General features: G+C 46.9%; 3 protein-coding genes across 7 annotated transcripts in view; 1 reads left to right on the forward strand and 2 right to left on the reverse strand.

Annotated features, from left to right (window-relative positions):
* fmn2a (formin 2a) overlaps nucleotides 1-7,773 on the forward strand; it is a 47,190-nt gene extending 39,417 nt beyond the window's left edge. The window contains exons 15-18 of the mRNA XM_076285207.1: nucleotides 3,945-3,996; nucleotides 4,959-5,108; nucleotides 7,479-7,560; nucleotides 7,747-7,773. Coding sequence (XP_076141322.1) covers nucleotides 3,945-3,996; nucleotides 4,959-5,108; nucleotides 7,479-7,560; nucleotides 7,747-7,773 — 311 coding nt within the window. The remainder of the gene's footprint in view (nucleotides 1-3,944; nucleotides 3,997-4,958; nucleotides 5,109-7,478; nucleotides 7,561-7,746) is intronic.
* Nucleotides 7,774-8,985: 1,212 nt separating this feature from the next.
* On the reverse strand, nucleotides 8,986-14,808 carry grem2a (gremlin 2, DAN family BMP antagonist a). The gene is made up of 2 exons (XM_076286144.1): nucleotides 14,301-14,808; nucleotides 8,986-10,407 (listed from the first exon to the last, which is right to left on the reverse strand). The coding sequence occupies exon 2, from the start codon at nucleotides 10,404-10,406 to the stop codon at nucleotides 9,819-9,821; it is 588 nt and encodes a 195-aa protein (XP_076142259.1). The 5' UTR covers nucleotide 10,407; nucleotides 14,301-14,808; the 3' UTR covers nucleotides 8,986-9,818.
* A 2,086-nt stretch (nucleotides 14,809-16,894) lies between these two features.
* rgs7a (regulator of G protein signaling 7a) overlaps nucleotides 16,895-20,519 on the reverse strand; it is a 47,263-nt gene continuing 43,638 nt past the window's right edge. For 3 of the 5 annotated variants that reach the window (XM_076286142.1, XM_076286139.1, XM_076286143.1), the window contains 2 exons: nucleotides 20,420-20,519; nucleotides 19,853-20,005 (listed from right to left, as the gene is read on the reverse strand). The exon at nucleotides 20,420-20,519 is cut by the window's right edge and continues 87 nt beyond it. In XM_076286142.1, the coding sequence (XP_076142257.1) occupies nucleotides 19,877-20,005; nucleotides 20,420-20,519 (229 nt within the window). In that variant the 3' untranslated portion in view covers nucleotides 19,853-19,876. Of the gene's footprint in view, nucleotides 17,586-18,224; nucleotides 18,263-19,852; nucleotides 20,006-20,419 lie in introns of those variants that run through there. The other 2 variants (XM_076286141.1, XM_076286140.1) reach the window with 2 other exon arrangements.

Here is a 20,519-nt window from a genome sequence, read left to right on the forward strand (position 1 = left end):
ATGGCCTGTGCTCAACAGTCTCCATTATGTCTGTATGGGCCGCCCCCTGCTGAGATGGTCCATTGATCATTGATTACCCGTCTCTAGTCCAACTGGGGCTGCCCTGTGTGCGCACTGCGCTGCGGTGACTAATGCTGCAGCTATTCTGGTAATGAATATTCGGTATGGACCGACATGACAACATAAGGCCTGAGATATACCGGCTTACCGCGGGAGGCTCTGCTGATACAAGCCCCATATATCAGATAAAGGATGGCTTCTGTTTCAACATCATCCATTTTCGCTTGAAAGCGAGGCTCAGGTCGGCGTGCCTAGCGAGAGCTTTGGGTGTTACTGAGGGAGGAGAGCGGGGGGGGCCCAGGCTGTGTTCACCTTATGCTTGCAATCACACAGGACGCACCCTCGCATGCATGCAAGCAAGCAAACATCCTTTGTAGTCGTCCTCTCTCTCTCTCACCTCATCATCTTGTCTCGTCCGATTTTCCACCTATTTATCCTCTCCCGAGGAGTCTCCCCTGCCCACCGAAGCCCTTTCCATTTCGCCACCCTGGCACCCTCCCATCTTTTTATCCTCTTTCTCTCTTTTTTCCTCCTAACCCTCCTCCCTCACTTTCCCTGGTGCACCCAAGCGGAGGAAATCACATAAACACTTGTGCGCCGAGTGTGTTTACCCCTGGTGTCGCTCAGAGCGCCGCCGATGATGAATTAGCGTGGAGAGCCGTTTGCATGATGAAGCTGTGATGCACTTCCTGCTCTGTTTGTTTTATTCCTCTCTAGTGTGTTTATTTTGTACCCCCCCCCCGCCCATTCTACTCACCTCCACCAGCCCCTTTTACCCCCCCCCCCCCCCCTCCACCGTGCGACTCACTCGGCGGCCCGACATGAAAGCCCAGAGCCGGGCCTCGCCGTTGGCCGACAGCCCCTCTCCCGTCTCCCCTGCCCTCCTCCTCCTCTCGTGCGCCCCTCCGCTCTCCTCTCCTCTCCCTGCCCTGCAGCAGGCCACTGCGCGGAGGCTTTTGTATTCAAATGGCCTCCCGTAATGACTCGCACATGGAGCTCAGCTGGCCCGCTGTCCTTGAGGAAGCCGCGATGAAAGCAACCCCTCCGACAGAAACATCGGGATCCTCGGCGCTGGCTTTGATCCCCCATACACGGGGTCTCCCTCCAGGGCCAGGGCTTTTTTCTGCCCCTCCTGCCCCCCCCCCCCCTCACCCTGACATGTGACGTGAGTCTCTCAGAGGCTCCAGCCACATTGACCATGCCTCTCGTTAGAAACATCTGAGGGGGAGAGAGCCGGAGGAGGGGGGGGGGGGGTGGAGGAACAAGAATGTCTGAATTTTTTTTCTTTTTTTTTTCATTATTTGTATGATTTCAAACCCTGGGGTATAAGCGTTTCTGGCTCCACAGTACCAACCACTCTTGTTTATTTTCTCGACCATGAAACTAACCGCAGGACAGAGAGGAGGCCGACTCCAAGGAGAGGAATTGTTTGGTCTACAGTGATTCTCTCCGCTCGCTTTACAAACTCTCATGCATGCTAGTCACTTTGATGGTGTCTCGCTGCCTCAGAAAGCGGGCTTTGGACGTGATGATCTGTTTCGCATTGATAGAGAGATTGGCAATCCTCACAGCCTACCGTGCTTCTTCTTTCTCGCTGATGACTACTGCTTTGGCAAAGGACAGGGGTGTGGTCACTGCCGGTTGAAGTTTTTTGTTTATTTGTTTCTTTTCCAGGAAACTTTGTAGTCAGATTTAATGGGGGACAAAAATCACTTTTATCTCAAATGTATTGTTTCATGAGAAGTTATGTTTTTGTAATTTATAGTCCTTCTAGTTGCATCTAGCAGTGGTTTACCCATAGCAATGTTTCAGTCAACCTCAATTCGAGTTCAATTAGTGTTAGATTTTTCCCATGCTCTAATTGGTATAAAAATAGTCTGACACACATCCATCCATTTCTGGTTGGCGTTGCACTTAGAAGTAAGACAGAGATAGTTGAAGAAAGAGAGAGAGAGAGAGAGAGAGAATCTTTTTTTGGTGTGCTGTTTTGGAACAGTACATAAAAATGTCGTCCCTTTATTGGTCATGCCAGGGAAGCTTAGCGCCAAGTCTGTTTCAGATTATGGGGAATGAATTGATATTCCCGGGAAGAACCTCTGGATATCCAATCTGTTCTGAGAAGTCTTCCAGCCCGGACTGAGGTTTGGGGAAGCTGTTAATGGACCATTTGAGGCAGTTAAACGGTTTTAAGACACTTACGAGGATTGTCGTGCTTTGAGGCATCATGATACATTTACTCTAATGTTCATGGACATAGGAAATAAATGGATCAAATGGCTGACCTAAATGTTTCTAGAACCCAAAGACGTGAAAGTGGCTGGACAGTGTTATAGCCCATCATTACAGTATTTTATTACACAGGCATGACTGCACCATGGTAACAACACAGCAGGAATGGATACATTCACTCCAACGCGTAAAATCCTCCCTCATTGGGGATGCCACACAAACACAGACAACTATTCAATGGATTTCTGCAGAATAGATGTTTTGTGGCATATTTGTAGTTTCTGCACAATTGCCTTAGTTACTGTATTGTGACATGATTTGAATGCTGGAAAGCAACTCCAAGCATTGGAAATCTTTCCCCCTTTTTAAGGATGTTTTGCAGGAAGTGACTGTTGACCGTGTGTCAGAAAAGTTTTCTGTAATGTGATTGAAAGAGTACAGTCATTTAGAGAGGATTCTGTGCTGCTAAATGATATATAGATAGATACATGTAGATAGATAGATAGATAGATAGATAGATAGATAGATACATGTAGATAGATAGATAGATAGATAGATAGATAGATACTTTATTGATCCCTAGGGGAAATTCAAGGTCACAGTAGCATACAGACAACATACACACACATTCACTAACAGCAGAAAAAGTAATTAAAAGTATATAATATAAAAAAAACAACCAAGCAATAAGGACAGTAGAAGATAAAGAATATACTAAATATACTAAATATAATAAAATACAAATTATGTAATGTTAAAATGTGCTAAATGAAAAAGAATCCAAACGGTTCCAAGAACTAGAACTAGGTGTCGTAGGTGTTCCAGTCCTAGATACCCACTCCTCTCTATTCACTTTCACACAGCTTGCTCATCATTCTCAACTTGTGTTCTACACAAAGGAAGTTGTGTCTGCTGCCTCTGTCTCTTTCACACATTTGTCACTTGCACTTTAAACGTCAAGCTCAGCAACAAGCACTGCAGTATACCTGGCAGACACATACACACTCACAGAGACACACAGGCACACACACACACACAGACATACACACTCACACAGACACACAGGCACACACACACACAGACACACACATACACACTCACACACACACACATACTCACACAGAGACACAGGCGCACACACACACACACACACACACACAGGCGTAAACACACACACACACACACACACACACACACACACACACACACACACACACCCCCACACACACCAAAGCTGAATTATGAGGACGTGTGAAATCTTGTGCAAACCGTTTGAAAGGCTAAGGCCAGTGTTCCTGAGGCCACTATAAATGGCCACTGAAGAATGCTGTTAATCTCAGGAGCCGACAGCGGCGTGCCCGAGTATTTCTCATCCCTGGGCCTTGCACTGCCATCCAGCGCCTGTCCTCCTGAGCACGCCTGGGAGATAAAGGCCAGCATGTGAGAGAGTAAACACTATCTTGAATGCTGAAGACCCAGAGTCACTTATCATGTACTGTATAGTTAATGCCCTGTCCTCCCCTCTTTACAATGCTCAATGCTCTGTATTCTTCTTTCCCGTATTGTATTAGACTATTCAAACAGAGGTTTATTAGCCTGAGGCCGTGGACTTCATGCATATACAGCACAGTACATTCTTTTCTCTTCTCTTTCAGCTAAAAGTGACTTGGAGGCCCAGGAATCGCAGCTTGCCGTGACGCATAAAATGTAAGTAGTGGGTTCTGCATGTCATGGGTGTTGGTCGCGGGATGAGGGCTGGGTGACATGTCATGGGTGTCCGTCGCGGTATGAGAGCTGGGTGACATGTTTTGCTCTGGTAGCTGACAGGTGACCGGCTAGTCCAGGTTGTTTTGGGGATCCCATGGGAATGTTTGTCTAGCTCAGGTTCGATTGAATTTGCTCTGGCTGGCATGCTGTGACGGGCCATGTGGGTCTCCGGTGCGTTTTCATGCATGTTTGGAGTAGGTGAGTGTGTGTGTGTGTGTGTGTGTGAGTGTGTGTGAGTGTGTGTGCGTGAGAGAGAGAGAGAGAGAACAAGCATGTTCGTGTGTCAGTGTGTGTGTGTGTGAGAGAGAGAGAGTGTGTAAGTGTTTATCCAGACAGCAGTGGCTCCAGAGGTCTGTGGTGGGGAATGTGTTCAGCGCTCGGTGGAAACTCCAAACAACCTCCGTTCTGGATCGATCGCGGGCCTCATGATAACATCCCCCCCCCCCCCCCCCCCCCCCCCTTCATCTCCCGTGCACCAATGCTGATTCACTTACTGCACGGCTCCTCAGTGTGGGAATTCAAAGACCCTTGGAATAACGCAACAGCGCTCACTTTAGAGGGGCCTTTTTTTTGCACGGCTTTAAGAAGTTGATCTGTGTTTGCACATTTGAGAACAATGTGATTGGGACAGGCTAGTGTATTTCAATATTTGCCTGTGTTTTTGTTTTATCCTAAGCGTATGCTTTTGTTCGTCTCCACTTTGCATTCCTGCGATTACAGATAGTAACACTATCAGGGCAGAATTATCCATCGCCATGACTTATATGATGCTTGTATTTTTATTAGATGAACTCACAATGCATTTCACGACCACTTTCACAATTCCACAGTGTGGATTCCTCCGGCCTTGTTTTTACAATATTTAGCGCTTGATGTCATGTTTTTCTTGTCAATATTTGCAGTTTCCTGGAGCTGGGCATGTTTTTCTCTGTGAAGCCGAAGGCCGGAGAGAAAGAGGTCTCCCCCGGCACACTCTTCTCCGTGTGGCACGAGTTCTCCAGCGACTTCAAGGACCTGTGGAAGAGGGAGAACAAGCTTCTTCTGAAGGACAGGTGAGATCCTCCATGTCTCCTTCATCACAGTTCTTATTCCTTCCCTGACTCACATAGAATACAGATGCCTGAGAACACTTAAGGAGTCTGCCAACCCATGTTGTTTAAGTAGGAGCGTAGAGAATTTTAAAGGTAGGGAGAGGCTTTTGCTCTGTTGTATAAGTCTCTGAAGTGTGATTTTTTAGGGTGGTCTGGTAGAATTTTTCTCTGCTTGATCTTTAGATTTATTCATCTTTAAATATGACAGCTGTTGCGTGAACATTCCAATTCTCCTTGGACTTTTTTTGCCACACTGTTCTGGGTAAACCCTTAGGGTATGCCCACAAAAACACTCTCTCCCTCTGTCTCTCGCTTGCTCGCTCACTAACACACACACACACACACACACACACACACACACACACACACACACACACACACACACACACACACTCCTTTTCATGGCCTAATCCATATATCCCTGCCTACTGGCAGCAGATCAGTCAGCCTGAGGGGTAGTATAAAGAGCTTTGGCCAGGGTCAGATTTGTCACTATAAGCCGTTCCTCTGCCTACCCCCCAGGCACCCACACACAGGGGCCTTTGTTGTGGCAACCGAGGGCACCATAGCAACAGAGCTCCTGACGACAGAATCTTGACTCCAGAGAGACAGCATAGGTCACTAAGTTCCAAAAAGGCCATGCAATAATTAGTGCGTGTTCCCTTAAATCCTGAAACTGGTGACCCAGTGATGTTAAGTGCTCTTCCCCCCAAAGTCAGACGAACCATAGTGAGGGCACGTCATGATCCGTGACGGAGGTGACTGACACTGCGTTTTGATTTATCAAGCTGCATTAGAGACTGGTCTGTCAAACCACATACTGCTACAGGGATCACCCCCCCCACACACACACACACACACACACACACACACACACACACACACACACACACACACACACACACACACACCGAACCACATGATTATAATAAGAACCTATCACAGTCAGGTATTACACAGAAGGAGACGGTTTCAAAGGGCTGCCAAACACCTCCAACAGAACCATACCATATTTGGACCCTCTGATCTGGCTCCAGAGACTTTGAAGCACTTCTGACAGGTCTGAGAAAGATATATGGAGAAAAAAAAGTGTGTGTGCGTGTGCGTGTGCGTGTGCGTGTGCGTGTGCGTGTGTGTGCGTGTGTGTGTGTGTGTGTGTGTGTGTGTGTGTGTGTGTGTGTGCATGCTGAGAGTGAACTGGCTGTGTGTCTGGGTGTGTGCATGTGTGTCCATGTGCACATGCTTCAGTCTTCCCTCAATGTGTGTATCTGTGTGAGTTGAAGATTGTGTGTGTGTGTGTGTGTGTGTGTGTGTGTGTGGTTGTATTTTGAGAGAGAGCGAGAGAAGGAAAGAGGGAAAGAGTGTGTGTGATGCGTGCGTGTGTGTGTGCGTGTTATTTTACCCTGTGAGGTGTCGGGAGCCTCTAGCCGCAAAAGGAGCTGTGGTTCGGCTGATTGTAGCGTGATGTGGCCTGCCGACCCTGACGCTGTTTTATTGGCGTCTCATAACTCTCCCCTGAGTAAACATGGCGAGCTGGAGCACGACCCCGGGAGAGGGAGAGCTTTTCCAGAAGCATCCGTCTCTCATGTACAGCCAGCCGCCCCCCCCCCACGCCACCCACGCCCCTGGCCTGCTCCCGAGAGAGGGAAACCAACATCCCATCCTCCCTATCACTACACTACGGCTTCTCCATTGAGACAGGCTCAGGAATTGCCTTATGAAGAAAGCGAGATCAATCTTCATGAGGAGCACAAGGGGGTCTGGCAAGTATAAGGAGCCAGTGGTTACTTCAGGAGGCCATTTGAAGCCATTTTACAAACACACGAGCTGATATGTGATAAGCCAGAGTGTAACTACCAGACAACAGCAGGATGTCAGGGCTAATGACAAGATGGGGTGCCTGCGGAGTTCAGTGTTGTTTTGTGGGGGCCACAGCCTGGGGGTTTGGACATCTGCTTACAGTAGACCTGGCGGCGCGCCGCAGCGCAACACTTATCAGCAGGCCACGCTACGCTGCCGGCTGCCTGGGACCTCAGCGGCCAGGCCGAACGTGGCGCTTGAGTGAGCCGCTTGTCATTTTTCGGTTTGTTTTGTCATGCTGAGAGGTTTGGGAATGCATTCCATATGGGCGGCCGGGGCTGGTATGTGACGGGGAGGTTTTTTTGCGGCGCGCGTGGCGGCGCGGACAGCTCCTGTTACCTGGGCCGCTCGCTGATGATGACTGAGCGGGCGACTCTGTCACGAGGCCATTATGGTGATGAATACGCCACATTTGGGTTTGAATTTTTTCTTCTCAACCCCTCCCTCCCCACCCCATCCCCACCCCTGCAGATTGAAAGTGGCAGAGGAGTGTTTCAAGCAAGCGCGAGAGAAAGCCTCCTACAGTGTCAAACCCAAACATGCCTCTGGGATGGTGAGTGCTCTTTTTCAGCCACCCCACCCACCCCTCTCCTCCACCACTCATCTCACTCCATCTTTATCTTTCTTCTCATGCTGTTTCATCGGTATTTAATGTCCATCCAGTCATTTGCAATATAAACACTCCCTGCCGATGTTGCTTCATGTGTTTGTGCTGATAAAATATGATTCTGTTTCCCAGAAAGCCAAAATCGGACAGAAGACTTAACAGATTGCGACAAGGACAGCTTCAGCTATTTTTTTTTAATGAAAAAGACATGGTGGTGACATCTGCCGGGGGCAGTGTGCAAAAAAAAAAATGGAAGTGTAGCCATTACCCCCTCCATGATAACCAGCACTTTTGTTTTTCTCTCTGTTCAACTCCTCATGTTGTAATCAAAGAGCATTTTCCTTCAGGCTCAGCAAGGATTTATATTTCTAAGCCCCTCTGTTATACACTGTTACACAGACATGATTCATTCGTCAGTGGCCCTACGAGTCCATTCAAGGCAAGACAATCTCTCCCAGTCCCAAATTAATGTAGCCAAGTGGGATTTGTGCCCCCCCAAAGCTTAGCGGGCCTTTATAAGGAGACGCAGCAGGTGAGACACTCCCATTCATCTTCATGGAAAAGCTGGAAGTGCCTTAATTCAAGCACACTCTTTTCTGTTGCCCAGCGTCGTCCCCACCACTGCCAGGTGCCGCCTGACGTTCCTGGGCAGAACAGAGGACCCAAGTACCCAGTGAGTCCTTCGCTCAAAGGATCATATCTTACTACTGACCTAACTGCCTCCCCAACCATAGAAAGTTGTTGAATAGTTTATTCAAAGCCAAAGTGCTTCCCTGTGTGTGTGTGTGTGTGTGTGTGTGTGTGTGTGTGTGTGTGTGTGTGTGTGTGTGTGTGTGAGTGAGTGAGTGAGTGAGTGAGTGAGTGTGTGAGTGTGTGAGTGTGTGAGTGTGTGAGTGTGTGAGTGTGTGAGTGTGTGTGTGTGTGTGAGTGTGAGTGTGAGTGTGAGAGAGAGAGAGAAACTGTAGTGGATTGTGTAACAGATCCAGCTTTGTGTGAAAGCATGAAGACCTTTATATAACGATCTCTTCCTATAGTAGAGTGACTCATTATAAGCCATGAACATTCTGTGCAGCATCACACCTCTCTCAGTCCTGCCTCCAACTCAGACCTGGTTTGTTGTTCATCTGCCACCTGTTAAACCAGTGACCAGTTAAACCCCATTGTGCAATAATGTTTGAATTAACTGTTTATTTTGAATAAATTCGTCATAATGTTGTCTTCATTTGCGGTGTCTTCTTCGTGAGCAGTATTTTGAATGAGTGAAAAAAACTGTGTGAGCATATTGTAGAATAGATTTATTATATAATAATACTTTAAACTTTCAACATAATATATTTAAAATTATTCAGTACCTTTATCATATATAAATTCCTTTATCTATCAGGATACTCTTGTTAAATATATCTGTGGTACAAAAGAAGAAGGTACATGTGGTGGAGAATGTAGTGGCTTTCGACAGACAACGGTGCTCTGGGATTGCAACCTAAACACTCATTGGCTACACACACACACACACACACACACACACACACACACACACACACATTGCCCTGAAAGGCCATTGGTGGAGCAATTGAGTTCTGTCTTTTTCCTATCAGTCTTAGTTCTATTGTTTTTTTGCTCAGTTGTCCATCTTCCTCCATGGTTACTGTATGGCTCATGTTGAAGTCTGGTCTCTGAGCTCCAGAGGGGGTGTTTGAGAGGGGGGCTCAGACACTGGGGACTCCTCTTATCTGCATTGCCTCAGAAAGAGTGTTTCAGGACTCAGGCCAAGGAGGAGGGAAGAGGGTAAGGTTTAAGAGACAGTTGACCTCCGGTCAAGAAGAGGTCAGAGCGCTCCTCTGTCCACTCTGTCCCCTACAGGCGAAGTTCAGAGCAATCAAAACATTTGTCCTAAACACGAGAGCTCCCAAAAGAGGTGGGTTTGGTGACAGCAGATTCAACCACCAAGATTAAATAAAGGTGTGCACAGATCAACCCGAGAGGTGACGAGACTGGACACTGTCCTGTGAAGGAGTCCTGCTCAGTAATGCCCGTCTTGTGTGAAACATGTTCCATGGAAACAGGAAGTGAGTCCATACAGCGCTTCCTGTAGAATCGGGTAAGCGTCAAAGCCCCCCATGCAACAGAGAGAGACTCATATCTATGGCCCACATCAAGGTTCCTCTGAGCGCTGGGGCAGCTTTACTGCCCCCCCCAGCGCCTCACTGTGTGTCGTTTACGCTGACCGACACGCACCGGCACTGTTTCACACGCTGCACCTTCCGGTGGCGGAACGGCGGGTCCAGACCCGGGCAGTGCAGGCGCAGCGTCACCGTGGTGACCCGGTGTGGCCGGCAGAAGGCGCAGGACTGGAAGGAGGCGCCGTGCGCGGGCTGCTTGCGCCGCTGGCGCTGCTGGCGCTGGCTGGACGAGGAGGAGGAAGAGGAAGGCGTGTGGATGTGCCGTGGGATGTAGAAGGAGTTGCACTGGCCATAGCAGAAGCGGTTGACCACCGTGCGGCTCACGCAGCCCTCCTCGCTGACCGTCTGCCGCAGCGGCTGAGTCTTGCACCAGTCGCTGCGCAGGTACTTGCGCTCGGTGACCACCAGGGCCTCGCGGCTGGACGCCAGCACCTCGGGCTTGCCCATGGGCTGCAGCAGCAGCGCGGGGGTCTGGGGCACCGCCAGGCTGTTGTCCTTCAGCTTGTATGGCGACGGGATGGAGCCCTGGGGCCCCCTGGACTTCTTAGAGTCGGCCGTCATGCACAGGCTCCATGCCAGCAGCATGGCTAAGGCCAGCTTCCAGAACATTCTGAGGGAGAAGAAAGGAGAAGAGGGTTAACATTCACCAGACCTTGTCCTTAAGATGAGTGCAGTGTCAGTAGTCAATATGATTGCTCAAACTTAGCCCTGGACATTGCCTCTGGCCCACAGCGTCGGCAGAATCAACGGCGCTGGATGGGGATAATGAGCTGATGGGCATCAGTCTAGTCGTCCTGGCGATAGCTGGCTCTGTTGTGTTTATGATGGATCTGTTTTCCCTGTTTTGAGTCCAGCGAGGCTCGGCCAAAGCCCAGCCTGTGCTGTTAAGATGGAGCCTTTGGGTCGAAGCACTTGGCCTTTCCCTCTTTAAACAGAGAGACGAACCTAAGGAGGGGGACTTTGTGCCTGTGATAAAGTTAATGCCGCATTTAGTCCCAGTCTGTTCCTTCATTTTAAAAGCCCCAAAATGGCGCCCACTCTAAAGTCCTCTGTCTACGAGCAGATAACCTCTGAACTGTTCACATTCTCAGACCTGAGGCTCGGCTCTTTTTGTCTGTCTGTCTCTCTTTCTCCTAGTGTGTGCTTGTGTGTGTGTGCTTGTGTGTGTGTGTGTGTGTGTGTGTCACTGAAATGACAGGGGGTAGTGGTCATTTTAGTATGGCACCACAGAGACATAGCTAAAGGGCTAGGTTAGCCCTACAATGGCTGTAAAGAAGAATGGATCGATCCATCTCCTGTGACTCCATTCATCAAAGTCCCTGAATCATTACTTTTATTTGCTTTTTTTGTCAGTTTGCAGAATTCCCTGAAAAAACAAACTGGGGTGTCCTTCAAAGGGAGCACTTAAAAAGCCATAAGGCCCAGAGGAAGTTGACTTTATTGCTCTCGTTGAGGGCTAAAATGATTAGCCATTTGCTTACTTTAGACATGAAGCATGCTACAGATATGTAAACAGGCTGTATGTTACTTGGCCATGTGAATGTTATTAAGTGCAGGATGGAAATATTTGTGTGTGTGTGTGTGCTCACTGGCCACAACCTCGACCAGGCAGCGACCCAGAGAAGACCAGAGAGCCAGACGGACAACAGAGACAAACCCATGAGTTACACACACACACACACACACACACACACGCACGCGCGCGCACACACACATACACACGCACACACACGCGCACACACACACACACGCGCGCGCACACACACACACACACACACGCGCACGCACACACACACACACACGCACACACACACACGCACACACACGCACACACACACACACACACACAGTCTCAGATTCAGTTATGACAGACTTTTCTCCACTTTATTTTCTTCCCACACTTTGTTGGGTTAATGATTGACATGGAGACACACACACACACAGATGCACACACACACACACACATGCGCACACGCACAGACGCACGCACACACAAGCACACTAGCACACTTGCCACTTTGTCTTTAAAGACCTGCAGATAGTTGGATCAAATCCCATGGGATGAACTTCCTGCCTCTGCTCCCTGTGCCTCCCGCCATCAGTGAAAGATGTGATCGCTACATGACTTACAGCTCCCAAGTCACAAGAGTGTGAGTGTCAAAGATGACAGATGTACAATAAAATTTCCGTTTGAATTCATAAGTATGATCGAACTCCAGCTGAGATCATATATCTCACTAGAATAAATTCCCCCCATGTACACACCAACACACACACACACACACACACACAGAGAGAGAGAGAGAGAGAGAAGGCTGACTGCATACTACACATGTCATTTCTTGAATCTCTCTGGAAGACAAATTGCAGTTTGAGTGTAATGATAGTGTGCTCTCTGCACACACAGAGAAAAATAAACAAAATGTCTCCTTTCCCTCCCCTCCTCCTCTGTTCCTTTCCCCTCTCCCCTTTTTCTCTCATGGTCACTGTCTTTCAGTCAAAGTGAAAAGAAAGTGCACAGGAACACAGTTTACCGAGAAAGACAGGGTTTAGAAATGAGCGATGACTCAGATATTTTGAACAGCCGTTGAGCTCATGTCCATAATCTCCACCGTACACAATTACAGTCTTTGGCAGGCAAAGTAATTTGTCTAAAAGTATAACAGGAGACATCACCCCTGAGCATGTTTGTAATAATGGCATAAACTAGTGTTCACTTTCAAAATATTCAAAACAATTAGTTTGCTGATAATAATTATGTTTCCTCATTATCATCAGTCATACTTTTCTACATGTTGCATATGCTCAAATCCTAAACTGCAGGTGAGGATGAGATTTCCAAAAAAAAAACATGCGTTTCAGTCGCTTCAACACACATCCATCCAACCACCATCATCTCTCCAGTACCAGCATCTTGGCTCTACCACCAACATAGAGCAAGACTGCCAAGCTCAACAAACATGGAGGGAAGAGATTCTTGCCCTCTTGGATACCAGCATCTTTTTGATACTACCATAACAAGGCGAGCTGGCGACCACTAGGCAGAACTCAACATGGCGCCCTTCTGCTGGCGCCAAGCGCTCTGCCATGTGACAGCCGACTTCCCCTTCGGAACTCATCACAGCAATTATGACATTTACGGGTAAATCTCTCCACAGCTCCAGTGGGCTGAGTGTGTTATTATGGACAAATCTGCCAAAATTACCTGCACCACTCACACGGGCTGAACATACACACACACACACACACACACATACACAGAGACATACACACATGCACACAGGCAGCGAGACAGACAGACACACACACACACACTTTCTCACCACACACAGACACACTGATGATGTTTCTCAGCTGAATGCAAACCATGCAATTAAAGCCTATTATGGTAAATGCTGGTGGTTTAATCTCCTCAGGCTTGTGGGGTAAGCTGGTGTGACAGGCAGGCAGGCAGGATGTGTGGGGGCACTGATCTGTCAGGACCTGGAGCCTCGCGGCCCCTCGCAGGAACACCCACTGATCCAGCGCACGCCTCACACGCACACACACACACACACACACACACACACTCACACTCACACGCACACACACACACACACACACACACTCACACAGGGAAGAACGCAGATCTTGGACTGCCTGTCTGTCTGTCTCTCTGTCTGCGCTGTCTGTCTGCGGCCTCTCAGATTCAATTGTCTGTGTTTGTCTGTCACTGGTATTAAAACACAATAGGTATTTGTCTGTAGTGCTCTGTGAAGTTGGTAAGAATTAGTCTGTCCTGGTCTGTTGGTGTCATGTTTCCCACTATTGGAGCCCCCAGTCGTCAGTCCTCATTTCAGCTCCTCAGATTTAGATTAGACTGAGCATCGTAGAGTACTCAGTGGTGGCTGTACAGTTGGTATGCCAGAGGTTTCACAACATCCCTCGGTGGAAAGCACGGAGTGATGGAAAAGCCCCCTGCTTTCATTCAGTCTGAAATCCTCTTTACCAAAAACAGCTAGTGGTGTACACAGAGGCATTTCCCTCTACAGGGACAAATCACTGCCAAACCCACAAGGAATGAGGATCTAAAGCTTGGTCAGATTTTTTTAATAAAACATTTTCTTGATCATATACATATTAAGGCAATCTCTCATCAGGTGATATTGTACAAATTACAAATGATCCCAAAACTAGTATCCTGTTAACAATGACTATGAGCATTGTTTTAATCCTTCATTCATTTTCCTTACCTCTCCATTATACTGACCAACCAAGTGACCAAACCAAAAGTCTGAATTTTTCCAGTACATCGAAGGTCAACACTTGTTCACATCATGTTCAAACCTGAGCTCATAATTCTGAACCACTTAAATTATGCTCTTAAGTTTGCACTTCTATCTATAGTCATGAAGTTAACTTTCCTCTAAAAATACTATACTAAACACTATAGTGCTATTGACTCTAGTTCAACCCTGATCAAGCACACTAGCACAACAGAAGGAGAGGAAGAGCTTACGGTACCTGCTGAGTGCGTGTCCCAGGTGAGGGGCTGCTGAGAGCTCTGGAATGGAGGATTAGGGGAGAGGTGATGCGGAGGTTAAAGGGGAGACGAGAGGCTGTCCTGCTGGCTGGCTCCTGGAGAGGGGCAGATATTGGCTGCCATCAGGGCAGTTGGGGCAGAAGGAAGTAGGAGATGAGTAAGAGAGAGAGAGAGAGAGAGAGAGAGAGAGAGAGGGGGGATGAGAGAGTCCAGCAGTCCCACTGGGTCCTCCTCCTTTGGCTGCAGGTCCTCAATTTGTTCCCCTGTCACTTTGTGTTTAATTTCCAAACGGATGAGCTGTCATGTCGGGAGCGAGCGCCACTCTGAGCTGTTTCCCTGGTGCGCAATCCTGTGTGGCTCACTCCTCGGGCGTCACCTCCACGTCCACTCGTCACTTCTGAGACATCACCGCAGGGGAATTCCTTGAACAGAGCCAGCGCGCTATCATGACACACTTTCTCTCTGGTGCTCTGTCTGTCACTGGGTCCCTGTCTGGGCTCCTGCCTCCTGCCGTCTGTCTCGCCCTCTCCCCTCACTCTCCCTCTTCTTCATACAGTACCTCTGTTCCACCCTTTCCTCCTCCTCCTCCTCCTCCTCCTCTCTCTCTCTCTCTAGCCCTCCTTCCACCCTCCCTCTGGCACTACTCTCACTTGGGCTAATACTCTTCCAAACTCACTAAACCTTTCTCACTTTTACTCACTTATTCAGCTCTCTCCCACACACACACACACACACACACACACCCCACTGATGGTTAAGGGATGAGTTTATGGGAACCTGTATTTATTTACCTGTCTTTTCTCTCTGTGTGTTTACACTTCAAGTCTCTCCATGTCTGTTCTTTGATTATTACTTGTATGCTTACGTCTGAACTAATCACTACAACACATTGTGCAAACTCAAATTTTTTATGTAACCTATTCATGTTCTTTTAGCTGTTGTTCTGCCCGTTTCTCTTGATCTGACACAAATACACACACACACACACACACACAACCATAATTATCCTCACACACTGATATTGATTAGAAGCCTGAAAGCGAATGAAAATTAAGACTGAAATCCACCATTGTACTTCTTCTGTGTGTCTCACCTTTTATTGAACACACGCAAACACACACTTACTCAAAGTGAGTAAGCGAGTGTGAGAAAGAAGCCAGAACAAGACAGAAGACAGACAGACAGGCATCCGCTCATAGCACACTCATCGCTTCCCACCCCAAAACGAGACCCATACATCCATTAATCATATTTCAGAGGGCGAACATTCCTGTCTCGTTCTGTTGTTCCATTCTGTTTCTGTTATGAACTTCATTCTTTCATCCTTGTGGTTTTCAGCTCACACTCGTCTGACCACTACAACAACAACAATGTCTGTCACTCACCAAATGACAAAACACACTAAAGCCCCCACTTACACACAAAAAACGCATTCACGTTAGTACACATACGCACACACACACACACACACATTCCTTTGCCTCCACAGACCATTACTGGAGCTTTGGCACAACGCTGTGCGTGTCTGTAACTGTAACGAATGTCTCCATCTTTTTAATCAGCCTGATCTGGGCTCAGCAATCACAAACACAACCCCCCCACCACCACCACCACCACCACCACACCCAAGGCTAGGCTGGCTGCTCCCCTACTGCGCCGCCTTTGAACGAGACCCTCGCAATGTTGTGCCTGCTCCTCGGTCACTGTTTGTTCTTATCACAGAAAGACAGTCAGTGAAAACAGCTTCAGGAACATATGAAGTTTAAAGAGGCTGTTTCCTTGTCCTTGTTTTTTCCCCTGGCAAGGATCTTTTATCTCCTCGTGAGAGCAACAGCATGCGTGCGTAAACAGCATCGAACATCAAGCAGGCTGGCGCACACCCATGCATTGGCAAACACACGATAGAGCATTTCACTTTATGATTTGCTGATCAAAAGCTTTGGATGAAGCTGGACTGGGCTGCCTATGAGCTGTCGGTAGTGCACTCCTGCTCTTCACCCGATTACTGTCTCAACAGGATGTTCTCTGTTCCTCTGTTTAGCCCTCTTGATTCTGTACATTGAACACAACATGTCATGTAAGTAATTGTGGTGTGATGCGTGGGTCGTGTCACCATGAGGTTCATTCAGCATTACTGGCTGGCCACCTGTGTTAGGGGATGGCGAAGCAGGAAGGCTCATGTTTGGAGAAACTACAGAGAATCACTTATTACCATCCAGTGGCTTCTGGAGGAACTGCAAGGTCCAAGAACAACTCACAAATCACATCATGCACACCACAGTACTAGAGCCTTTGGTTAGCTTTCATTGCAAATCTCCCTGGCCCAAATCTGCTTTAAAGTTGTTTCTCAAATACACATTTACTGTACTTGCTGACAGAGTATTTATGTATCCTTGTTGAGGGCTTTAATTGTACTGCTATAACTCACAACACTAAATGTCAATGCTGCACTGAACACTGCTTAAATAAACAGTCTGAATCAGAATATCTTAAAAAGTGCAGTAATAATGCATTGTCCACCATTCGTTTTCAGATAAAGGGCTGACTTTAATACATTTTAATTAAAAGTGTCTTTAAATATGGTATAAAAATAAATGAAGAAGAGAGTAACAAAGAATTAACGACTACATAAGACAAGACAGAGCCTGTTGTTGGTGGCATCATTTCCATAACATTTTCAATGTGACTTCATAAGTGCGATGGTAAACTGTGCTAAGTTGTGTGTATTTTTTTCTCTCTCAATTTTCCTTAGTGTAACAAACGAAATGCAGATGAAAATAGGTGTCATCTTATGCGTGCCTCGTTAACACCTCCTCTAGTGTGACTATTTCGTTAATTAATATTTGTGATTCTCACAGAATGTATCTATGCAGATTCTCTTGACTATGATGTTTTTTTGCCTTTTTTCATCTCTATTTTAAGTTAAGAATGGACAAAGCTGATGTCAAATCCATCTGATATACATGGAAGGGACCGAGCATCAGACAGCTTCAAAAGGCATTATATCCAAGTTTCAAAATGTCTCCGGAAGTCCAAACAAACACAAAAAATGTTGTCTTCAGATTACTGAAACAAAACCAGAATAAGGGATGTAGAAAATCAGTCCCTTGGACATGCAACATCTGGTTCGAAGTCCATTGTCTGTGGGTATGGACCAACCGGATGAGATGGAGAAAAAGACTGTCCTTGTCCAGTGGCTTCAGAGTCTCTGGGTTTCAGCTTGACCACACAAGAGCAGCTCACCTTTTTGAGGTGAGAGATTTCCCCTGAGAGACAGAGGAGAGGAAGACGAGGAGATAGAGAGAGAGAGAGAGAGAGAGAGAGAGAGAGAGAGAGAAAGGTTACTGAGCCGAAATGTCTCATGCTGAACATGTGATGTTACAGGCTGGATGGTAGTAAGCAGCAATGGATGGATTAAGCATGTTGATGAGTTGGCCTATAAGCAATTAGAAAAATACTATGCGCATAAACATAATGACTAGAAAAGGTTTCTCTATAGTCTAGGCTGAACTGATAACATAGCTCATGTTTAATAGGTAACAAGGACACAACACACACACTTAAGCATGACATTGAACCAATGAGCAGTTATAGAACAATAAAGCCTAATTTCACCAGCGAACACAGAAACACAGAAACATTCAATATGCCATATCTGCAGTAGTAATTGCTTTTGAGAAGCATTGCCTACCGATTTCCAATTATATCAATACAACCATTTTATGTCTTTGAATTAGTATCTGAATTTATATGACACACAAGATCCCTGGAAAAGATGTAACATTCCACAGCAATAGCACATGGAAAGAGCGTTATACAGAAAAGATACAATGGAGAATGGCAACACCACACACATGCAGCGTGAGGAGAGTGGAGTACTGGGCATTAACCACTGGTCATATTACCTGGAAGCAAATATCCCTCAAAACAAGTTCTTACTTTTCTGTGGACAAGGAGAGAGTAAAGAAAATAAGAGGGAGACATTTTGGCAAGGTAGTGACTTTGAGAAGCCAAAATGTGTAACAAACAAAAAGAAAAGGGAAATGTAGAAAGTGCATCTGTCAGTGACTACTCAAATCCTCACCTGAGCATGTGCAAGCTAAACCAGATGGCACAGCTGACAAATACACTGTTTTCATCTTGTAAAAATGACTCAAATAAATGACAAGAGCCCAAGTTCAATCTTGATTCATAATTTCAGTTAAATTATGCAAATTAGACCCTACTGGAAACAAATTGGCATGGCTAGGACACCTGCTAAGAGACACTTCACTCCCACCCAGCGGAACCCTGTGAACTCACTTAACATTGAACTGGTGAATGAGGTCTGCAAATGCATTGTTATGGTTTTGTCATCAAGCAATTTCATTTGGAAGAAGCAAGCAACATCAAAGACCAGAGTTGAGGAGGGAAGAGGAGGAGAGGAGAGGAGAGGAGAGGAGAGGAGAGGAAAGGAGAGGAGAGGAAAGGAGAGGAGAGGAAGTTAGCCAAGGTCAGGAGAGGACAAGGCAGAGGAGGACAAGAGCAGGGGAGGGCGAGGGTTGTTGATTTGAGGAAGTCCTGAAATCAAAAGACTTTTTAGACTGCCTACACGGACGTGATTGAATGTTACGTCACATGGGGTTACGGATGGATAAAGCCCGATGCAGACTTTATCAGACCAAACAGAGCGTCTGATTGGCTGTTTAACTGACCACACATGGAGAGCGCGTCCACTTACCACACTGCGTGAGAATTTCTCAAATGAGGTTCTGCGGTCCTGTATGATTGCCGACTTTAACCAACACAAACAAGAGAGAAAAGAAGCAAAAGCAACCAAAAGAACAGACAGAAAAGAAAAGAAAAGAAAAGAGGAGAAGCCAGAAAAAAAGAAAAGACTGCTGAAACAAAGGAGTGTGTGATGACGGAGACAGTGTGTGGGAGTCCGTACTACAACTGATAACAGTCGACTGACTTCAGTGTGCAGCGCTTGTGTGGATGCAATAACGAATATAATGGAGATGGTCAAATGTCTGTTATCAGTTGCAACAGAGCATTGTACAGGAGAAGAGCACTTCAAAATGATGCAAATGAATTTGAACATGAACGCTAATGCGTAGTCAACACAAACAGTGGTCATTTACCAGATGATCCAGATGATGCCCAGTTAACAAATCACACTGATCCTGATTGGGAACGCTCACAAACTTTACTTCATATATGGGTTTTGCTTACGCCCACCCCCCACCCAACAACTACCATTTACACATAAGATGAATGAAGTGATGGCAAGTAACTCAGAACTCAGTTTCAATTCCGAAACAGTTTGTCACAGCTTGTCCCTAGAACACAAGTCACATTGAAACATTCGTCCATGTTAAGAGTGACACATATGAAATCACATTGAAACATTCGTCCATGTTAAGAGTGGCACATATGAAAGAACGTAGGGAGCACTGGCTGTCACGCCGCTCTGGGTCTCTGTGGACGGTCCAGTAACGGAGCGGATCTTCAGGCTTAAGTGAAGAGGCCACGGTTCCCATGGGACGGTTGGGCGGGCAATCGGACGGGGAGGGGGTCAGAAGATACAGTGCACTTTTGGACTGGGAGCCATTACCTTTTTCTTGGCCTGCAGAAGCTCCTGGTAGGCACTGGATCGGATGAAGCGGCTGTATGAGTCACTTTTCATCAGCTTATATATGTGCTCCTGTGGAGAGGTAGGGTGGGACAACACAAGTGGACACACACGCACGCGCACACACACGCACGCACGCACACACACACACACGCACACGAATGTGCACACACACACACACATACGCACACGCACACACGCACGCACACACACAGACACACACACACAGACACACACACACATGCACACACGCCCACACACACACACAAATTCATGAATGTATACCATCCCATCTCATCGAAAGACGTGTCAGTGGATGTCTGAAGGTGCCTACATTTTAAAAATGTATAATCTCTATAACCTTTATAGTACTTTTATTTTCAAATAAATAAATATATATTAACATAAATGTTATAGGCCTGCATTAGAAAAGTGTTTCAACAGGTCAGGAATCAGCTGAAAATAAATTCAAATCAGTCTTTGCACCTGTGCGTCCTCAAAGGCGTAGCGGCCAGGGTCTTTGACATTCTGCGTGGTCTTGCCGTAGCTCTTGGAGTCCACGTTGATGGCACTGGGCGCCCCGGAC

This window comes from Alosa pseudoharengus, unplaced genomic scaffold (assembly GCF_046254945.1).
Source record: "Alosa pseudoharengus isolate Yale_2024_CS ecotype anadromous, Long Island Sound unplaced genomic scaffold, YU_APseudo_1.1 YU_APseudo_1.1_scf_15, whole genome shotgun sequence".
Taxonomy (NCBI): Eukaryota; Metazoa; Chordata; class Actinopteri; order Clupeiformes; family Clupeidae; genus Alosa; species Alosa pseudoharengus.